The sequence below is a fragment of the Crinia signifera genome, chromosome 3 (assembly GCF_055691185.1).
Source record: "Crinia signifera chromosome 3, ASM5569118v1, whole genome shotgun sequence".
Lineage (NCBI taxonomy): Eukaryota > Metazoa > Chordata > Amphibia > Anura > Myobatrachidae > Crinia > Crinia signifera.
In genome coordinates, this window is record NC_139219.1 from 308,571,217 (window position 1) to 308,592,250 (window position 21,034).

At 44.9% G+C, this 21,034-nt stretch overlaps 1 protein-coding gene across 1 annotated transcript in view; it reads right to left on the reverse strand.

Moving 5' to 3' along the window:
- The window catches only part of MATN3 (matrilin 3), a 36,775-nt gene extending 23,918 nt beyond the window's left edge, over positions 1-12,857 (reverse strand). Inside the window, exon 1 of the mRNA XM_083174799.1 lies at positions 12,544-12,857. Within this exon, the coding sequence (XP_083030925.1) occupies positions 12,544-12,784 (241 nt within the window). The 5' untranslated portion in view covers positions 12,785-12,857. The remainder of the gene's footprint in view (positions 1-12,543) is intronic.
- Between the last annotated feature and the right edge of the window lie 8,177 nt (positions 12,858-21,034).

The window sequence follows — 21,034 nt, forward strand, 5'->3', positions numbered from 1 at the left end:
TGCTTACTGTGTGTATACTGTATGCAGGGTGGGTTAGGATGCAGGACACAAAGGTAAGGTTTAGGCTGCAGGGGTAGTGAGGATTATGGACCATGTTCATTTGATAGAGCGTAGGCCTTGGGCTAAGGGAGTGCGTCAGTGTGATAGAGCGTAGGGGGAAGAGAATGCATTGGTGTGATAGAACACAGGTCGCAGGGAGGGCATCCGTATGATAGAGTGCAGGCCGTATTGTGAAGGAGTGCATCAGTGTAATATAGCGCAGATTTTAGGGTAAGGAAGGGCGTCAGTGTGATAGAACGCAGGCTGCAGGGTGAGGGAGCGTCACTGATATATAGCGCAGGGTGAGGGAGCGTCACTGTGATATAGTGCAGGGTGAGGGTGGGCGTCAGTGTGACATAGCGCAGGCTGCAGGCGAGGGAGCGTCAGTGTGATATAGTGCAGGGTGAGGGAGGGTGTCAGTGTTACATAGAGCAGGCTGCAGGGTGAAGGAGCGTCAGTGTGATATAGCGCAAGCCACAGGGTGAGGGGGTGCTCCAGTGTGATAGAGGCAGGCTGCAGGGTGAGAGAGTGCTACAGTGTGATAGAGGCAGGCTGCAGGGTAAGGGAGTGTGCCAGTGTGATAGAGCGAAGGCTGCAGGGTGAGCGAGTGCGTCAGTATGATAGAGCGCAGGGTGAGGGAGTGCGTCAGTGGGATAGAGCATAGGGGGGAGAGAATGCGTTGGTGTGATAGAACACAGGTGGGTGATGGAGCGCATCAGTATGATAGAGTGCAGGCCGCAGTGTGAAGGAGTGCGTCAGTGTGATAGAACGCAGGCTGCAGGGTGAGGGAGCGTCACTGATATATAGCGCAGGGTGAGGGAGCGTCACTGTGATATAGTACAGGGTGAGGGAGGGTGTCAGTGTGATAGAATGCAGGCTGCAGGGTGAGGGAGCGTCAGTGTGATATAGCGATGGGGGAGAACCCAATGTTTTTTCTTTCTTCAAAGTGCCGGGACACAGAGCATAGCCCAGCCCTTGACACCTGCAAAGCCCCGCCCACAGGCCAATCACTCAAACACTATAGATGACCATCGATATCTAAAACTATCATTGGTCACCCATTGCATAGTTTACACTATCGATGGCCAGGTGCACTTTTGCCATCGATAGCAACCATCGATGTCAAAGGCGCCGATGGCCATCCCTACCTCTATTTGTTTCCTCTATCTGCACTCCCAGGACCTGGGAGTGCCCTCACAGCCAGCTGCGTGCCCACTGTGGTGATCTGTATGTGAATGAGGGATCCAGGAGTGCAGCCTGCTAGTGGCAGTGTGAGGGTGGAGCTGCCTGATGACTCCTCAGATCTGTCATGGAGCCTACACACGGGACGATTTCACTAGATTGCTTAGAAAAGGCCCAATACATCGCTCCATGTGTAGGGGCCATAGTGATAGCGATTGATATCCACCATGCTGGATAAATCTATTACATCGCCGGTCAGGGCCAGTGTTCTCACTGTGCAGTGCTGTGTGCTGAGCGATCTTACTGAGCATTCTGTGCGATCTAGCATCACTCAGAACGCTCAGCAATCTCCCCTGTGATCCAAAGATTCTGAAGCAACATACAAGCCCGGAGAGGAGACTTTCAGCAGCAGTTCTGGGGGTGTGGCATGAGCGTGGCGTCATTAAACCCCTCCTCCAGATCTCTGTGGAGGGGGCAGGGCTAAAATGACGCGATTGTACAATTTTTGCTCCACCCCCTCCTCTGAGACCCGCTGATTGCGGCATTTAAATTCCGATGTCGGGGGAAGATGGCCACAATCGGGGGCGCAGTGGGGAGGGTTGCCCACCTTTCCGGGGGGCCGGGAGGGGGACCCGATTATCGGGAGCGCTCATCAGCGCTCACCACCTGGCCACTGCAGATTTTGAGCACAAAGTAGCTCAAAACGGGAAAACTGAGCTACTTTGAGCTCAAAATCGCCTAGTGTGTATGGGCGTTTAGCCTGCCAGTCAGCAACATGCATTCACGACCCCATGCCCAGATGGTCGTAACCCACTTTGGGGTCGTGGCCCACTGTTTGAGGACCGCTACCATAGATAATTGTTATGTAAACACAAAATCCAGAAAGTAGCCTATGCATAGAGGACCTTGTGATGTCATATATAGATTAGTAGTGACATAGCTGTATGTCCTGAACATACACACCATTCAAAAATAAACTGAACTGCAATAACTGCATGTGATACTTAAGCTGGGTACAAATTGGGCGACATATCGTTAACAATGTGGGCCGATATTGTTTACGATATTGCATATATATCTTTCAGTGTGTACAGTTAATATCTTTAACAATGCGAGTGGCCATGAGGAGCTGACTGATTTTGTGAACGACATTGGCCAGTGTGTACAGTCAATATCATTCTCCCAAGGCACCGCCGATATATATATATATATATATATATATATATAGGGGTAGGAATCAGGCGGCACTCCCGGATTTTGTTGCAAAGTGAAGAAAATTTATTCAGTCATCCAACATGTTTCGGGCTCCTGGCCCGTCCTCAGGGATATACAACAGTGCTCAAAAACCACACATATAAATGCTCAAACAAGTAATTAGAACCTCCCCCCCACCTGGGTTGACCAGCGCCGCCCCACTCACCTGCGTCGTCCATGTCATGTCCCCGCTTCCGCTTCCCCGGCGTGCAGTGACTAACACAGCGCCATTGAGAAGGCTGTGTGTAAACCCGGCGCCTCTCTCTGACGTCATCACGTCTCTGCCACGCTCCAAGTCAGCTGGACAGCCAGGTCTCACGCTGGATCACGTAGGCTGTGAGGTTACCGTGGCAACCACATAAACAACAGTGCAATCTGAAATACAAACATATCATACCCTCCAACATGACCCATTCCATTAGGTACAAAATGCTCTGTTCCTGGACTTCCCTGCCAGTGGCAGTTACAGAGGTTGGACTCCAGCACAGTCAAAAAATCAAAGAGGGGGGGTCACATCAACTGCCAGTGTGTCCAGGACAGTGATGTTTGGGGTGGCAGTAGCTGTGGCTCCCCTTTTTGAATATTGGACTGTGCTGCAGCCTGACAGCTGCAACTGCCACTGGCAGGGAAGTCCAGAAACAGAGCATTTTGTACCTAATGGAATGGGTCATGTTGGAGGGTATGACATATCATGAGTAAAACTGTGCATTTAAGAGGCCAGATGCTGGCCATTTAAAAGGTATATACATACCAGTGTTAATAAAAATTATTAAATGACAAATACCAAAGTGAAAAAATACATAAAAAACGTACATTTAAAAAGTTAAAAGTCTGCAGAAAAATCATAATGCAAGTAGACCTTGATACTGCTTACTACCATATATATAATTACATTTATCGTGGTATAAACTGTAAGCTGCATGTAAAATATACATTTTAATTTGTCGTATTGCTTTAAATTTACAAGGTTCTACTGTTTGCAATATGTGTGGAGCTGAAAAATGAGCCAATGCTGCGCAAGCTGTGCAAATATCTATGTCATAATGTTTCTTAAAGATTTTTAAATCATCAAAGTGCGCTAATGCTTATTCACAAAAAATGATACAGGCCATGTTGCTCATTCAGCCCCTTAGGGGCAAGGGTACCAAGCTTGTGTATCCACCTTGCCTCAAGCTGTAATAGCTTTTTCTTTCTGTTGCCTCCTCTGGTGGGAATGGGAACATGGTCCACAATTTTGGACCTAATACTGGCCAAATTGTGTTTCCTTTCAGCACAGTGCCGAGCTACTGGCTGTTCGCTTTGACCAGATATTAGAGCTTGTCGTATAGCTAAACGATGGTTCGCCATTCTTTCTTTAAATTGTGTTTCTGTCTTGCCCACGTAGAATAATCCACATGGACAAGACAGAATATAGACAACATAACGGCTTGAACACGTGACTGAGTGTCTAATCTTGATTTTTTGTCCAGTATGGGGATGGCTCACTGTGTCTCCTACAATCATGGAGCTACAGGTCACACATCCTCCCACACATCTGTAACACCCTTTAGGGCGTGACAAAAAATGAGTAGGTTTGCTACCTTTAGTTAATCTGGCGATATCGGTTTTTACCAATAAATCCGCCAGATTACGCCCTCTTTTGTAGGCAGGCATGATTTGTGTATTATGTAAGCTTTTGAGATCCTTGTCTGATGTTATTAAGGGCCATAATTTTTTAACTTTTTTTGTGGTTTCACAGCTGCCCATCGCATGCTGTGTGACCCAAGGGATTCTATTTCCTAAAGTTTCCTTATTGGTGCTGGTAGTTAAGGCAGTTTCTCGAGGAATGTTTAATACCTTTTCTTTAATTTTGGACAATTCATTCTTTTTGTATCCTCTCTGCTCAAATTTTGTTTGCATGGTATTTAACTCTATGTGGGCTTGGGCCTCATCACTGACTATTCTCCGTACTCTGAGCATCTGAGAGTAGGGTAACCCCTCCCTCAGTGCTCTGGGGTGACAGCTCTCATACCTGAGAAGGGTGTTTCGATCAGTTTCTTTTACATGAAGTGATGTTGTTATTGTTTTGTTATTGAGACTGATTTTGACATCTAAGTAATTAATTACTGTTTTGCTCATGCTGTATGTCAACTTAACAGGATGAGTGAGTGCATTGTGTGCATCAAAGATTTCTTTGAGCTCCTCCATGCTGCCTCTCCAAAAAATCAGCAGATCATCAATGTATCTGCGAAATAGCAAAATCTTGTCAGCATATGGGGCTTGGAAGATGAGCTGTTGGTCTATCTCATTCATGTATGCATTGGCGTAGGATAGGGCCACATTGGATCCCATTGCTACGCCAAGGCGCTGTCTGTACACCACATCGTTAAATAAAAAATAATTCCTGTTCAAAACCATTTGAAGCAAACTCATAAACAGAGAGACAGGTGGACCTTTATAGGTCTCATTATCACTGATGAGGTGCTCCACAGCCTGCATCCCATCAAGATGGGGTATGCAGGTGTATAGCCCTGTAACATCTGCGCTGCACATGACCACATCATCAGGTAGTGGACCCAAAGCATTGAGTAGCTCTAATAGATGGTTAGTATCTTTGAGATACGATTTGGTCTTCTGTACACAAGGGTTTAGTAAAGCATCCAAATAGGTGGACACTGGTTGGAATAGTGATCCCCTGGCAGAAATGATGGGTCTGCCAGGGGGCTTATCCAAACTCTTGTGCACCTTTGGTAGCATATATAGGAGTGGAGTGATGGGATACTCAACACTCAAAGCCTTACTCAATGCCTCTGATATGATGCCGTCACGGGCAGCTGTACCAGTTAGGATGTCCAACTCTTTTTTATAGACCTGAGTGGGGTCTTTAGGTAAAACCTCATACACCTGTGAATCAGACAATTGCCGCATGCATTCGGTGACATAATCAGATAGGTCCTGGACAACCACGGACCCACCTTTATCCGCTTTGCGGATTACGATGTCAGTTCTTGTTTTCAAATTCTGCAGGGCTTCTCTCTCAATTTTGGACAAGTTGTTACGCTGTAAATCAGCGGATGTAGGGCCAGTTTGTCCTGCTGCTTCCATTATGCGTGTAAATGTCTTAATCGAAGGATTAGACACTTGGGGGTCAAATGAAGATTTAGGTAGCAGTTTTTTCAACTGTAGGGGGATGTCAACATTCGACTGGTCGACTGTGGGTTTGTCCTTATAGTATTCCCTCAATCTGAGGGTCCGGCCAAATTTATAGCAATCTGCAGTCCAGTTGAATGCATCTGGTGAGTGACTGGGTACATAAGACAAGCCTTTAGACAGTACGGCTGTTTCTGCTTCTGTTAAAGGGACAGACGACAGATTAAACACCAGTTCTTTCAACGGCGGCTCCCTTTTCGGCTTGTTTTGCCGCGCGGTCTGCCCACCGCGCCACTCGTCCGCCTCCTCCACTGACGGTGGGTGGTTTTAGACCCGCCTGGGTCCGAACCCCTAAAGGGGGGTTACTGTCAGCTGTTATCGGTGTATTGCTGTCAACTTCACTAGCAGATGTACTGGTGTCGTCTTCTTCTCTATGTCGAGATTTCTGTCGACGTTGCCTGAACAGGGCTCTAGTATTAAAAAAACGTGAAATTGATTATATGCTGCATGCGTCGACACTGGCAGAATATTTTCAAGATAAACAGATCCCGAGGGGATTTCGAGTCCGCAATGTCCCCACCATAGGAAGGAACAACGTGGCATTTTGCAAACGGTGGGTGAGCATTTTAAATAAATGTTCCATGGACTTGATACTGCTCGTAGTCGACGAATCAACAAAAGAGTTGACTGCAGTAAAAGAAAAAATAGCAGCATTTGAATCAACGCATGTGTCTACCCTGTCAGTCGACACGCTAACTGACTGGAACACCAAGTTAAAGACACAAATAGATACATACCAGCGCGAGCTTCTGAAGTATAAAAGAGAGAAGCGGAGAAAAGTACAAGCCGACTACGAGGCTAACAGAGTCTATCATTGGCTAAGTACAGCAGGACCACCAGCCAATACTAGAGCCCCGTTCAGGCAACGTCGACAGAAATCTCGACATAGAGAAGAAGACGACACCAGTACATCTGCTAGTGAAGTTGACAGCAATACACCGATAACAGCTGACAGTAACCCCCCTTTAGGGGTTCGGACCCGGGCGGGTCTAAAACCACCCACCGTCAGAGGAGGAGGCGGACGAGGCGCGGTGGGCAGACCGCGCGGCAAAACAAGCCGAAAAGGGAGCCGCCGTTGAAAGAACTGGTGTTTAATCTGTCGTCTGTCCCTTTAACAGAAGCAGAAACAGCCGTACTGTCTAAAGGCTTGTCTTATGTACCCAGTCACTCACCAGATGCATTCAACTGGACTGCAGATTGCTATAAATTTGGCCGGACCCTCAGATTGAGGGAATACTATAAGGACAAACCCACAGTCGACCAGTCGAATGTTGACATCCCCCTACAGTTGAAAAAACTGCTACCTAAATCTTCATTTGACCCCCAAGTGTCTAATCCTTCGATTAAGACATTTACACGCATAATGGAAGCAGCAGGACAAACTGGCCCTACATCCGCTGATTTACAGTGTAACAACTTGTCCAAAATTGAGAGAGAAGCCCTGCAGAATTTGAAAACAAGAACTGACATCGTAATCCGCAAAGCGGATAAAGGTGGGTCCGTGGTTGTCCAGGACCTATCTGATTATGTCACCGAATGCATGCGGCAATTGTCTGATTCACAGGTGTATGAGGTTTTACCTAAAGACCCCACTCAGGTCTATAAAAAAGAGTTGGACATCCTAACTGGTACAGCTGCCCGTGACGGCATCATATCAGAGGCATTGAGTAAGGCTTTGAGTGTTGAGTATCCCATCACTCCACTCCTATATATGCTATCAAAGGTGCACAAGAGTTTGGATAAGCCCCCTGGCAGACCCATCATTTCTGCCAGGGGATCACTATTCCAACCAGTGTCCACCTATTTGGATGCTTTACTAAACCCTTGTGTACAGAAGACCAAATCGTATCTCAAAGATACTAACCATCTATTAGAGCTACTCAATGCTTTGGGTCCACTACCTGATGATGCGGTCATGTGCAGCGCAGATGTTACAGGGCTATACACCTGCATACCCCATCTTGATGGGATGCAGGCTGTGGAGCACCTCATCAGTGATAATGAGACCTATAAAGGTCCACCTGTCTCTCTGTTTATGAGTTTGCTTCAAATGGTTTTGAACAGGAATTATTTTTTATTTAACGATGTGGTGTACAGACAGCGCCTTGGCGTAGCGATGGGATCCAATGTGGCCCCATCCTACGCCAATGCATACATGAATGAGATAGACCAACAGCTCATCTTCCAAGCCCCATATGCTGACAAGATTTTGCTATTTCGCAGATACATTGATGATCTGCTGATTTTTTGGAGAGGCAGCATGGAGGAGCTCAAAGAAATCTTTGATGCACACAATGCACTCACTCATCCTGTTAAGTTGACATACAGCATGAGCAAAACAGTAATTAATTACTTAGATGTCAAAATCAGTCTCAATAACAAAACAATAACAACATCACTTCATGTAAAAGAAACTGATCGAAACACCCTTCTCAGGTATGAGAGCTGTCACCCCAGAGCACTGAGGGAGGGGTAACCCTACTCTCAGATGCTCAGAGTACGGAGAATAGTCAGTGATGAGGCCCAAGCCCACATAGAGTTAAATACCATGCAAACAAAATTTGAGCAGAGAGGATACAAAAAGAATGAATTGTCCAAAATTAAAGAAAAGGTATTAAACATTCCTCGAGAAACTGCCTTAACTACCAGCACCAATAAGGAAACTTTAGGAAATAGAATCCCTTGGGTCACACAGCATGCGATGGGCAGCTGTGAAACCACAAAAAAAGTTAAAAAATTATGGCCCTTAATAACATCAGACAAGGATCTCAAAAGCTTACATAATACACAAATCATGCCTGCCTACAAAAGAGGGCGTAATCTGGCGGATTTATTGGTAAAAACCGATATCGCCAGATTAACTAAAGGTAGCAAACCTACTCATTTTTTGTCACGCCCTAAAGGGTGTTACAGATGTGTGGGAGGATGTGTGACCTGTAGCTCCATGATTGTAGGAGACACAGTGAGCCATCCCCATACTGGACAAAAAATCAAGATTAGACACTCAGTCACGTGTTCAAGCCGTTATGTTGTCTATATTCTGTCTTGTCCATGTGGATTATTCTACGTGGGCAAGACAGAAACACAATTTAAAGAAAGAATGGCGAACCATCGTTTAGCTATACGACAAGCTCTAATATCTGGTCAAAGCGAACAGCCAGTAGCTCGGCACTGTGCTGAAAGGAAACACAATTTGGCCAGTATTAGGTCCAAAATTGTGGACCATGTTCCCATTCCCACCAGAGGAGGCAACAGAAAGAAAAAGCTATTACAGCTTGAGGCAAGGTGGATACACAAGCTTGGTTCCCTTGCCCCTAAGGGGCTGAATGAGCAACATGGCCTGTATCATTTTTTGTGAATAAGCATTAGCGCACTTTGATGATTTAAAAATCTTTAAGAAACATTATGACATAGATATTTGCACAGCTTGCGCAGCATTGGCTCATTTTTCAGCTCCACACATATTGCAAACAGTAGAACCTTGTAAATTTAAAGCAATACGACAAATTAAAATGTATATTTTACATGCAGCTTACAGTTTATACCACGATAAATGTAATTATATATATGGTAGTAAGCAGTATCAAGGTCTACTTGCATTATGATTTTTCTGCAGACTTTTAACTTTTTAAATGTACGTTTTTTATGTATTTTTTCACTTTGGTATTTGTCATTTAATAATTTTTATTAACACTGGTATGTATATACCTTTTAAATGGCCAGCATCTGGCCTCTTAAATGCACAGTTTTACTCATGATATGTCATACCCTCCAACATGACCCATTCCATTAGGTACAAAATGCTCTGTTTCTGGACTTCCCTGCCAGTGGCAGTTGCAGCTGTCAGGCTGCAGCACAGTCCAATATTCAAAAAGGGGAGCCACAGCTACTGCCACCCCAAACATCACTGTCCTGGACACACTGGCAGTTGATGTGACCCCCCCTCTTTGATTTTTTGACTGTGCTGGAGTCCAACCTCTGTAACTGCCACTGGCAGGGAAGTCCAGGAACAGAGCATTTTGTACCTAATGGAATGGGTCATGTTGGAGGGTATGATATGTTTGTATTTCAGATTGCACTGTTGTTTATGTGGTTGCCACGGTAACCTCACAGCCTACGTGATCCAGCGTGAGACCTGGCTGTCCAGCTGACTTGGAGCGTGGCAGAGACGTGATGACGTCAGAGAGAGGCGCCGGGTTTACACACAGCCTTCTCAATGGCGCTGTGTTAGTCACTGCACGCCGGGGAAGCGGAAGCGGGGACATGACATGGACGACGCAGGTGAGTGGGGCGGCGCTGGTCAACCCAGGTGGGGGGGAGGTTCTAATTACTTGTTTGAGCATTTATATGTGTGGTTTTTGAGCACTGTTGTATATCCCTGAGGACGGGCCAGGAGCCCGAAACATGTTGGATGACTGAATAAATTTTCTTCACTTTGCAACAAAATCCGGGAGTGCCGCCTGATTCCTACCCCTATACTAGGACTGTATGTCCACGCTGGAGGGCACCAGGTCAGTTATCGTTGCATCATCCCCATTTGGAGTGCCGGCTCATCCCATTACTATATATATATATATATATATATATATATATATATATATATATATATATATATATATATATATATAGCCGGTTTTAGGAATTGCTTAGTCTGTACCCAGTGTAATTGCCTGTTACAGCATGGAGCCGCAAGAGCAAAATATTTCTTTAATGGGCAAAAACATGCTGCACTGCAGGTGGGGCAGATGCAACATGTGCAGAGAGATAGATTTGGGGGAGTTACTTTGTTTCTGTGAGGAGTATATACTGGTTGCTTTATTTTTACACTGCGATTTAGATTTCAGTTTGAACACACCCCACCCAAATGTAACTCTCTCTGCATATGTTACATCTGCCCCACCTGCTGTGCTGCATGGTTTTGCCCATTAAAGAAAGGTTATAATATCTGCAAGAATATAGCGATTGTTATCCTTTGTACTTTGCTGGAGCGGTTGCCCTGGTGACAAACAGAACAATGAGTCTGGCAGCTCTCACTGTCCAATGACTTCACATTCGCTGGTTACTGGAGGGACCTGTGAGGGCTGCATTATCCATATGGTGATATTTGCTAGTCAGGCATGTTAAAGTAAACATTTGTCTCCTGAAGGCAGCTCAGCCATCCTAAAAGCTGCATACTGTTTACATGTCTACATTCTTTCCCTGTAAATTCCTATTTCCAAACACATCTATGTGATAGTTTTATGTTATATCCAAATATAACTAAGTCCTTAGGGATCACAAAGTGAAGACGAAGATGTGTTACTGAATGTGATTCTGTTGTAGTAAACTGAAAATTCTCAATAAATAAAACAATACTGTATATGCAATAATGGACTTAATGCCCTGTGTTATTGCCCAGAAAACATTGAGTTAGTGCTGGCGTTGGCAACTAATTAGTGCTGGCATTTGCAAGAGCCCGCTCACTAAGCTGTCAATCACAGAGGGCTCCTGGCGCGGCAGTACAGTCGTAAGATCGCCCGTATACACAGCGTGAGGCGCCGATATAGCTTTAGACATATCGGGCATTGGCTGTGTTGCACAGCCAACGTGATATATCTGTGAACGATGTAATTCAGATATATCGATGGAACACTGGCCCATGGTGAATCGATATATCAGCCAGTGTGTATGTGTTACACATGATGCCTTTTAATACTTTGTGTGATATTTTGTGCCACAGTCAGAAATCACGGCACAAAAGGTAAAGCCAGTAGCTGATCACCTGATGACGTCACTGTGACGCGGTAGGCTGTTGCTATGGGCAACCAATCAGATCCTGTCTATTATCTTCTAGAAGGTGCTAAATAAATAACTTCTTATATGTTGCCCATGGCAACATCCCATGAGAAATAGATCTCTCATCTTAGTAAATTTCCCCCTTAGTGTTCTTAGTGGTAGATTTATTAAGCTCGGTGAAGTGATAAAGGGTCTGGTCTTTATCGCGGCCAATCAGCTCCTACCTGTCATTTTTCAAACCAAGTCTGTAGCTTCACAGTTCGGAGCTGATTGGCCGGTGATACAGTACCAGCAACATTATCACTTCACTGAGCTTAATAAATCTGCTCCTTATTTTTTTTTTCATGTGGCACTACAAATCTCAGCACGGCAGCACCTCTTGTGTTTAAAATTCCTATGTGCCCCCCCCCCCCCCAAAAAAAAGCCAGTCGCTGAACAGTGGTAATATACAGTATTATATGGCAGTATCTACAAATAGGCATTGTTACACTTTCTATTTTTCCTTGACCTACTTTAAAATGAAAGATACCATAAGGATATAATGAAAAGAAACACATAAACACGTATACGACAGATTCAGTACTATAAATATAGATATAACGGTAACTTTAACATAATAACTGTGGATTTATCTACCAACTCCGTGTGCAATGATAAAACATCATAAAAGCCATCAAGAAACTCTGCACTTTGGGGGTTATTCTGGTTCACTCTCAAAAGCACAATCACTCTAATGGACAAAACCATGTGCTCTGCAGGTGGGGCTGATTTATCATGTGCAGAGAGAGTTACATTTGGGTGGGGGGAGTACTTCAAACTGATATCTATATTGCAGTGTAGAAATAAAGCAGCCAGTATTAACCCTGCCCAGAAACAAAATAACTCATCCCAAATCTAACTCGCTCTGCACATGTTACATCTGCCCCACCTGCAGTGCACATGGTTTTGTCAGTTAGAGAGTGACTGAGCCTTTGCGAGTGAACCAGAATTTCCCCCTTGACCCCAATGCACTTTATCAATGGATGAGAGACTCACTGATTAAGGGAATGTTGTTTTTTTCCTATAAGTTAATTGCAGTGTTAGTACATTGGGTGATGCTCCTACCTGCAGGCTGGTGCACCTGGAGGGTCTGGGTGTCAGGCTTGTGACGGACATTCGCTCTATGCGGAGGGCTGGCTAAGATGCCAGGTTTGGGCACTTGTAGCACCGCACTGCCATGGACCACGGGAGGATAGATGTAGCTGCCATGGATGGGATATCCGTACATCCTGTAATGAGTTCCATGGACCACCACCAGCAGAAAGCTAAGTGTGCAGAGCACAGCCCTGCCCAGCCACTGGCTCATGCTGGAGGACAGAGAGAGACGCAGGGTCGGTGCCTACACAGACAGATAGTGTGTGCAGGGAGAGGTCTGCCAGGTGTCTGCTAACCCAGCACTGACCACTGGAATCCCACCCACTCTTCCTCTGCTCTGGGGAGAGAAACTGCTGTGCACCTCCCAGCCAGGGCATTGGTGCAGCCAGGCACAAATCTTAATATGAGGTTTTTAATTAATTTATTCAGTCAAAAACAAACAAATTTCCAAAATAGTTCCTGGTTTCTGAAATATCAGTACAAAAACCTCCCACAGCACTATGATACCGCGCAGCAGTGAGGCGAGTGGCAGAGGATGCACTCACCTTGGCTTCTGGCTTTGCTGGACCTTGACTGGTCAGCATACAATGAACACTTAGAGATTTCCCTCCTTATACCCCGGGCATGATGCTCTGTGGCCAGCTGAAACCACTGGCACCACCAGCCTTGCGATGCACAACATACTATTAGCTTACTGTGCTGGGGCCCCCCACATGGAGCAGAAGGGACTGTGACGTGGACAATAACAGCAACATGTTCTGCACAAATACCCAGACTGAACTGCAGCCCGGTGCACACGGTGGTTCCTAGTTCACCCACAACACCACGCCTGGGAGCACACAGGGTAGGATGCTATAGTCAGACTCCTCCTTTCCCTACTGTGCTGAATGCTCTATCAAAGGTTCACATCCTTTGAAGAACAAATTATCTGGATTTGCAGGTTCTTCTTAAAGATGTGAATGCTCAGCCCAGCAGCCAGGCCCCGTCTCCTCTCCAGTCTCAGTTCTCCTGCCCTGATATGGCAGTAGCCACCTTAGGCCCCCATAGACTAGTGCCAATTCTTGGAAGTTGAAATCACACAGGATTTCCCCCGGAACTCCCCGGCTGCTTCCCGGGGGACAATATCACATACGATACACCTCATGCGGTTCTTTTGCATTCAATGTACTATACACCCAGGCCAGGCCTCCATTTTCCCCAATGCTGCCCTGGTGCCAATGGTGTTACGCCACGAGTGTAATGCAGTGGCGTAGCAATGCCACTGCAGTGCAGGGTCTCTGCAGATTCTATCTGCTGAAAATGGCCACCGCCTTGCAAGAGACTGATGCTAGAGGTCCTACTGGAAACCCATAAAGTACAGCCATTGCCAGGATGGTTACGATGTTTAGGGACAGATATCGGAAGCCCACCAACAAATGATGGCTGGGCATCCGCCACTGAATCTTTTGAGGTGATGGTAACTAACCAACGAGTAAAAAGAATTCGATAGAAAAAAAAAATCATGCACAAACATCTTCAGCATGTGCAGAACCACTGCAACCTGGCTGGGGATGGGACTGGGGGCGGGACCATCAGAACACTATCAATTGTTTGCCATTCGATGGTGGCAAACATTGGAATGCTGTCATCGAATGATAAAATGATTAATATCAGAGCGAAAACATTGATGGTTGAGAAACATCGCTACGCAATCTTCCCAACTGATGTTCTGAGCAGGCTGGCTGGGTTGATTGCATCAGTTTTATATTATATAAAATATGAAGAGGAGGCTGGCCCCTACGGTGAGGGGCCAGCTTCATCCAAACCACTTTGCTCAGTGTACGCATCCAGAATAACTGGCACTGGAACACTATGGACCCAAAGCATCTGACACCTGATAAAAACATATAAGGTGGCAGATGCTCAATTAGTTTAGTGATATCACAGGTGCATGAAAGGGCTGCTTTAGGGACAAGCCTGCTACACTTACATGCCCTTGAGAAGGGTCACTTCCGTGCATCTGACATTGACATAACACATGACTCAGAATCTGGCTACCAGACACAGATATGGGCTCACAGCATGTCATATGATGACCAGGGGCTGGAATGGGGGGCATGTAACAGGGCACAGAGCAGAAAGGGGGCAAACATTTGCAGAATTCTCAGTCAGCATTAGCAGTCTGAAGAAATAAACCAAGGAACAAAAGGAAGTACCAAGCTGCTTCTTATCATTGATCGCATTATGCTTAAATATACTGTATTTCAACTTTTTATTGGCTTACATGATTTTAAAGCCCTACGTGACCAGGGCCCAAGGTACCTGAAGCAGCTTCTGATTCCATGCAGCCCCTCTCCATTACTGAGATCTGCAGATGATGGACTATTATCAGTACCTAGAACCTCCAATAACCCATCTAGGGACCAAGCTTTTATCCATGTGGCTCTGACTCTATGGAACTCGCTTCCCTGCACAGTGCGAGAGTCCTCTACTCTAGAATCCTTCCAAAACAGACTCAAGACTTTTCCTGTCACTCAGCATGTGCTTAATTGTTCCTTAAGTACTAGATGTAGATGTATGAAGGCGTAATAAGGGAGAAGTGAGCCAGAGGAGGAGTGGCCCATGGCAACCAATCAGTACTGAAGTAACATCTATCATTTGCATAATATACAATTATACAGAGCAGCTGATTGGTTGCCATGGGCCACTTCTCCTCCATCACTGCTTCATACATCTACCCCTCTGTGCTCTTTGTATTTAAAAAAAAAAAAAACTTTTCTGTTTCATTGTTTCTGTACTGTATTATGTTCATTCTGTCTGTTAAGCACCTTGAGTCCTATTGGCGAAAATGCGCTATGTAAATAAAATTATTTATTTCGCCTTATGTTTTTGGGTTTTAAATATGTATGTGCAATTCTCAGCCATCCATAACAAATGCATTAGCATGATAACTGCACATTCTGACAATGTCCCACTCTATCCTCATGTAAACTGTGCAGAGATAATTCGATTTGGGAGAGACAAATCCAAATTGCAGTGCAAACATAAAAATATCCAGCATTTGTGGGCTGCATGCAAATGCAGTCAGTATTCACTCTGCATGCAGAATGGCATTTGTTGCCTTACTTTTGCTTTGCGATCAGATCAGCCCCAAAGAGTGTGTTGTTTGCATACGCTCTACCATGAGCCTTATGAACATAGACCCTTATTCTGGTGCACTTGCAAAGGCAAATTCCTTCTCAAATGGACAAAACCATGTGCACTGCAGGGGGGCAGACGTAACTAGTGCAGAGAGAATTAGATTTGGGTGAGTTATTTTGTTTCTGTGCAGGGAAAATACTGCCTGCATTATTTTTACACTGCAATATAGATCTCACTTTGAAGTAAAACCCCACCCAAATCTAATTATCTCTGCACCTGCTACATCTGCCCCACCTGCAGTGCATATGGTTTTGTCCACTTGAGAAGGAATTTGCCTTTGCGAGTGAACCAGAATAAGGGCCATAGAATGCTGTACATTCCTTGTTGCCTGACACAGGGAGCCGCCAACTGCAAGCATGTATCGCATGCTGATTCTATTGCAGTGTCAGTCTCTCAGCAGAACATAAAAAAACCATAACTTGATAAATACCCAAAAATGATCACAACTGATTGAATGGAGGGGCAGAGAATGATATTCTTATAACCACTCTCTATGAATGAAAATGGTGCTCATTGATAAATCTGCCCGAGTGTTAATGGAATTTAATGAATGAAGTTTCTTCTACGTCGAACTCTATTCTCGGAGTTAATATGAAACAAATAGGGAATAGATGGATGTTCAACTGTTTACGCAGTTCAAAAAAGCTGCAATCACTGGGCCTGATTCCAGTCCAGTTTCGATACCTGCTGTGTACTTACGTTTGGTACATTGCGCCTGCGCAGGGCATGTACTCGGCATGTGCAGTGTGGGTCCTGTGTCAACACTCACAAATTAACTGCTGACATCCGGTGATTGGCAGTCTGCAGCCATTTGGGGATGCGCCACCTCCGTTTTTGTTGGAGTGCCGAGGACTAGAGATGGGCAAACCGGGTCACTAACTAGAGCTGAGATCCAGCAGATTAGTCCATGAAAAGATCCAAATCTTTTACGCAACTGAACGGTTCACTTTGAAAGAAGGGGTAATTTGATAATAACAAAGCATAATTTGTTTTACAATCATTTATTGCCATTTTTTTAATCTTTTTTTTTAAAAAGTGTGCTGATCGAATAAGAAAATACATGACCGCGTAAAACACTGATCGATGGCTGGGTGCAGAATCGCAATTGATGGCAACCATCTATGGCGTCTGCACTGATAGCCATCCCTAGCAGCAGCAGCCTTGTTATTCTTTCTTTTACTTGCATTAGCAGCACTGTACTCAGTCTCCTGAGTTAGTACATCTCAGCTGCCACAGGTGGCAGTGCTGAGATCAGGCAAATGCATTGTAATGAAAAACGAAACTGAAAGTAAAAGAACGACGGTTCACCTTTTTGGGATCGGCGGCTCCCTCAGTATTTTATGGTATCCGTCCAAAAGACCCGCTTCGTTCACGAATGACCCATCTCCACCGAGGACAGGTCTCCGTTTCCCTACATAACTTTCCTGGCTTCCGGGTCAAGCCGCTCGAGGCAGATTTATCCTATTATCTAGGCTGGAAATAATACTGAGTAGTTTGCTAGCTGTACTGAGGAGCCTTCTTTTCAGGTTTGAGGTTGTGCGGTTAGAACACTATTTTATGGCCGCTTTAAGTTTTTACTAGCTGCATTCAGCCACATTTCATCAAGGACATCTGCTGTGCTGCCGGCTTCCAAGTTACTGACATTTTCTAAGCAAACACTTTTGTAAAGTAATTCTGGCTGATGGCCCGGATAAGGAAAAGGACATTGCTGCAATATTTCATCATACTTCTGATCTGCAAATTGTGGATGAACAGTTCATGAAATCAATGAAAACAGCTACGATGCAACGGTTACATAACTTTTCTGTAACAAATTCTGTTCTCTAAATGATAAAATAAACATAAAATCGTATAATAAATCAAAGAAGGCGACATAGTAATGCTGGGTAATTTTAAGAGGGTACTTAGGGGATTATTTATTCATGTTAATGAATGTGGCTATTTATGATTTCCGTCTTGGTGTTATAGCAGTGCGTGGCTTGAGCAGTCGTGGTCAAAATTGGTCAACTGCCCAAGACATCTTACATCATCAACTCATTCCTCTAAAGCAGGTGTTCTCAAACTCGGTCCTCAGGACCCCCGCACAGTTGACGTTTTCCAGGTCACCCGGCAGGTGCATTTATTACCCATTGACGCATATTAAAAGATCCACATGTGGAGCGAATAATTTCACCTGTTAGGAGACCTGCAGAACATGCACTGTTTGGGGTCCCAAGGACCGAGTTTGAGAACCTGTGCTCTAAAGTGATTCGAATTAAGTCACTTGTCTTGAAAACTCATTGCCAACTGTGTTCCAACCAATTCACTAAGAACTGTAAATAAAATCAGACCCCCCCCCCCCTCCCCTCTATAAATGACAAAGGGGATCACAGCTTCATGAATGTTATGTGTAAGGATTATTTTGTTTTATACCCAGGTTGGTTTTACCTCGTAAATGATTGCCGCTTTAAATAAAATATGGCTGAGATTGTCCTGAATTGCAAACTTGGATCCTGTTCCATATTGCACTTGGTATGACCAATCTATCTTTTTGTTACAACATGCAGACGGTAGAGTCAGGCTTTGTCATAAATCCATTCTGCCTTGTGTGAAATGATTGAGGCGAATAATGCCGCAGGGATATATTACACATTAGGCCCTTCAATAATAACGGAGCATCATTTAAATCCCAACAGCCTACCTGGGTATCCTGCTGCTGACCTTGTGCATCCCTATACGGCCACACACTACCCATCTTCTAATGGCTGCTTCTGGCAGATAATAATAATAATGATGATATTTATATAGCACTTTTCTCCCAATAGGACTCAAAGTGCTTTACCATTGTGTTTACAGCTCAAAATACATAACAAGCTTAACAGTAGATGTCAGCGAAATGCTTGAGTAAATAGGTACGTCTTTAGTCTATTTTTAAAGGATTCTACAGTGGGGGCTTCTCACACTGTGCGAGGAAGAGAGTTCCATAGAGTTGGAGCAACAAAGTTGAAATCTCGACCCCCAGATGAATTCAGGGAAATTCTGGGTACTGTTAGTAGTCCTTCTTCAACGGATCGTAGTAATTGAGTAGGACAGTAAGGAATCAGCAGCTGCTGCAGGTACCTTGGGCCCTGGTCATGTAGGGCCTTGAAAGTGAGTAAGCCAATCTTGAAAACAATTCGCCAGGTACTTGTTTCCTAGCACGGCGCCCATTGCATCGTATACCATAAGCCTAAATATGGTATACGATGCGATATTGTACAATAATAAATCGTATCGCATCGTATGCCATACAATGCGATGGTATAAGATTTTTTTATTGTACAGACACCCTGATGGGTACCTGTAGCGAGCCGAGTGCAGCGAGCCCGCAAGGGGTGGTGGTACGCGTCCTCTGACCTTTTCATTTCCCCACTATCCACATCGGCGTGGAGTGGATTTTAGATAGTGTGGCAAGCGCAGCAAGCCCTGCAGAATACATGTAAAGTAATACGCGTCTGCTCGCCACGCTTCAGGCTCAGTGGCTTGCTACACTATCTAAAGTCAACTCCACGCCGACATGGATAGTGGGGGTATGAAGGGTCGGAGGATGCGTACCGCTGCCGCTCGCCACCCTTCGGGTTCGCGTTGATAGTGGGGGTGCATTAACATTGTAAGCACCTAATACAATAAAAAATCGTATTGGGGGTGCATTTTACATAGTAAGCACCCATTAGGGTGCTTATACAATTTAAAATCTTATGCGATGCATAAGATGCCATAAGATGTAAATCGTGGGCGCCATGCTAGGAAACAAGTACCTTTCGCCATTTTTCAGGGAGTGAAGGGTGTAGAGAATGGGAGTTATGTGGCAGGAGCGGGGCTGGTTAGTTAATAGTCTGACGGCTGCATTTTGTACCAGCTGCAAGCGGTGCAGTTCTTTTGATGGGAGACCCAGGTAGAGAGCATTGCAGTAGTCTAGGCGTGATGATATAAATGCATGTATGACTTTAGGCAGGTCTTCTGAGAGAATTAAGTGCTTGATTCTGGCTATATTCCTTAGATGATAGAATGAGGATTTGATTGTAGCTGACACCTGATGTTTAAGTGTCAGGCCACTATCCAGGACCACACCAAGATTCCGCACATGATCAGAGTTTTTTAGTGCTGCGCCCCCCAGTGTAAGACCTGTCAGTTGGCATTGCTGTCGTCTTGTCCTGTGGTTTATCATTATGACCTCTGTTTTATCTGGGTTCAGTCTCAGCCAACTGGCACTCATCCACTTCTGGAGCTCAGCTAGGCACCCATTTAATGTTGTTATTGTGTTATCAGTGCCTGGAGCAAAGAACAGGTACAGTTATGTACAGGGGCGGATCCAGGATAAAATGACATGGGGCACGTGCCTGGGTGCCCCCCCATGAATCCGCCACTGGTTATGTATCATCTGCATAGCAGTGGTTGACCAGGGCATGACGTCTGATTATGTCACCCAGTGGGAGCATGTATACTGCAAAAAGCATGGGAGATAATAAAGAACCCTCTGGGTCACCACAAGACAAAGGCACTGGTGGAGAAGAGTATACTCCCGATGAAACTCTGTGACCCGTCAGCGATAAGCATCATGTCGCACAGCAGAACATCCTGAACCGGTTGAAGTACTTGAAAATAATATTGGTAATGGCAGAAGTCTCCCATTGCCGTGGAGATGAACCACACTGCATCGATTCCAGCTCCGTCTGCAGAATCATCAGCGTCTTGTGCTCTTGTCGGACCAGCAATATACTGGTAGTTACCATCAGCGTTCATCTTCCCCGCACTGACACGGGTGGAGGAAGCAGCATTCCTCCTATAGGTGTTAGCTGGAACCCCAGAGACAGTACATATCCAGCGGCCAGACACAGAGGGACTCAATTCCTGACTGCACACTACTCCTTAATATAAGGACACACAGAAGGATACACATACCACTCACTTCACCTATACTAAGTACGTACTGTGGATATTTGAACTTGAGAGTACGGGGGGTACTCAATGGTAAAGCCTAAAAATGTTTGGGAACCACTAAGTTAAATAAATTTGAATTAACCATCTGGAAAGGAAATTCCTAAAACCAGGACTGTAATGGCCGATTTTGGAAAATGGCAAAGATGCAAAATGTTTAAACCTTTGAGTGCAAACATCAGTGAGATACACAAAAAATCTGCTAAAAATGCCAATGTCGCTCACATTTGTTCTGTAAATTCAAATAAAAAAAAAAACCTTATATTTCCTATATTAGGTAAACATTACAGGCCATTGTGATAAATAAAAAAATATTTGCTTGGCA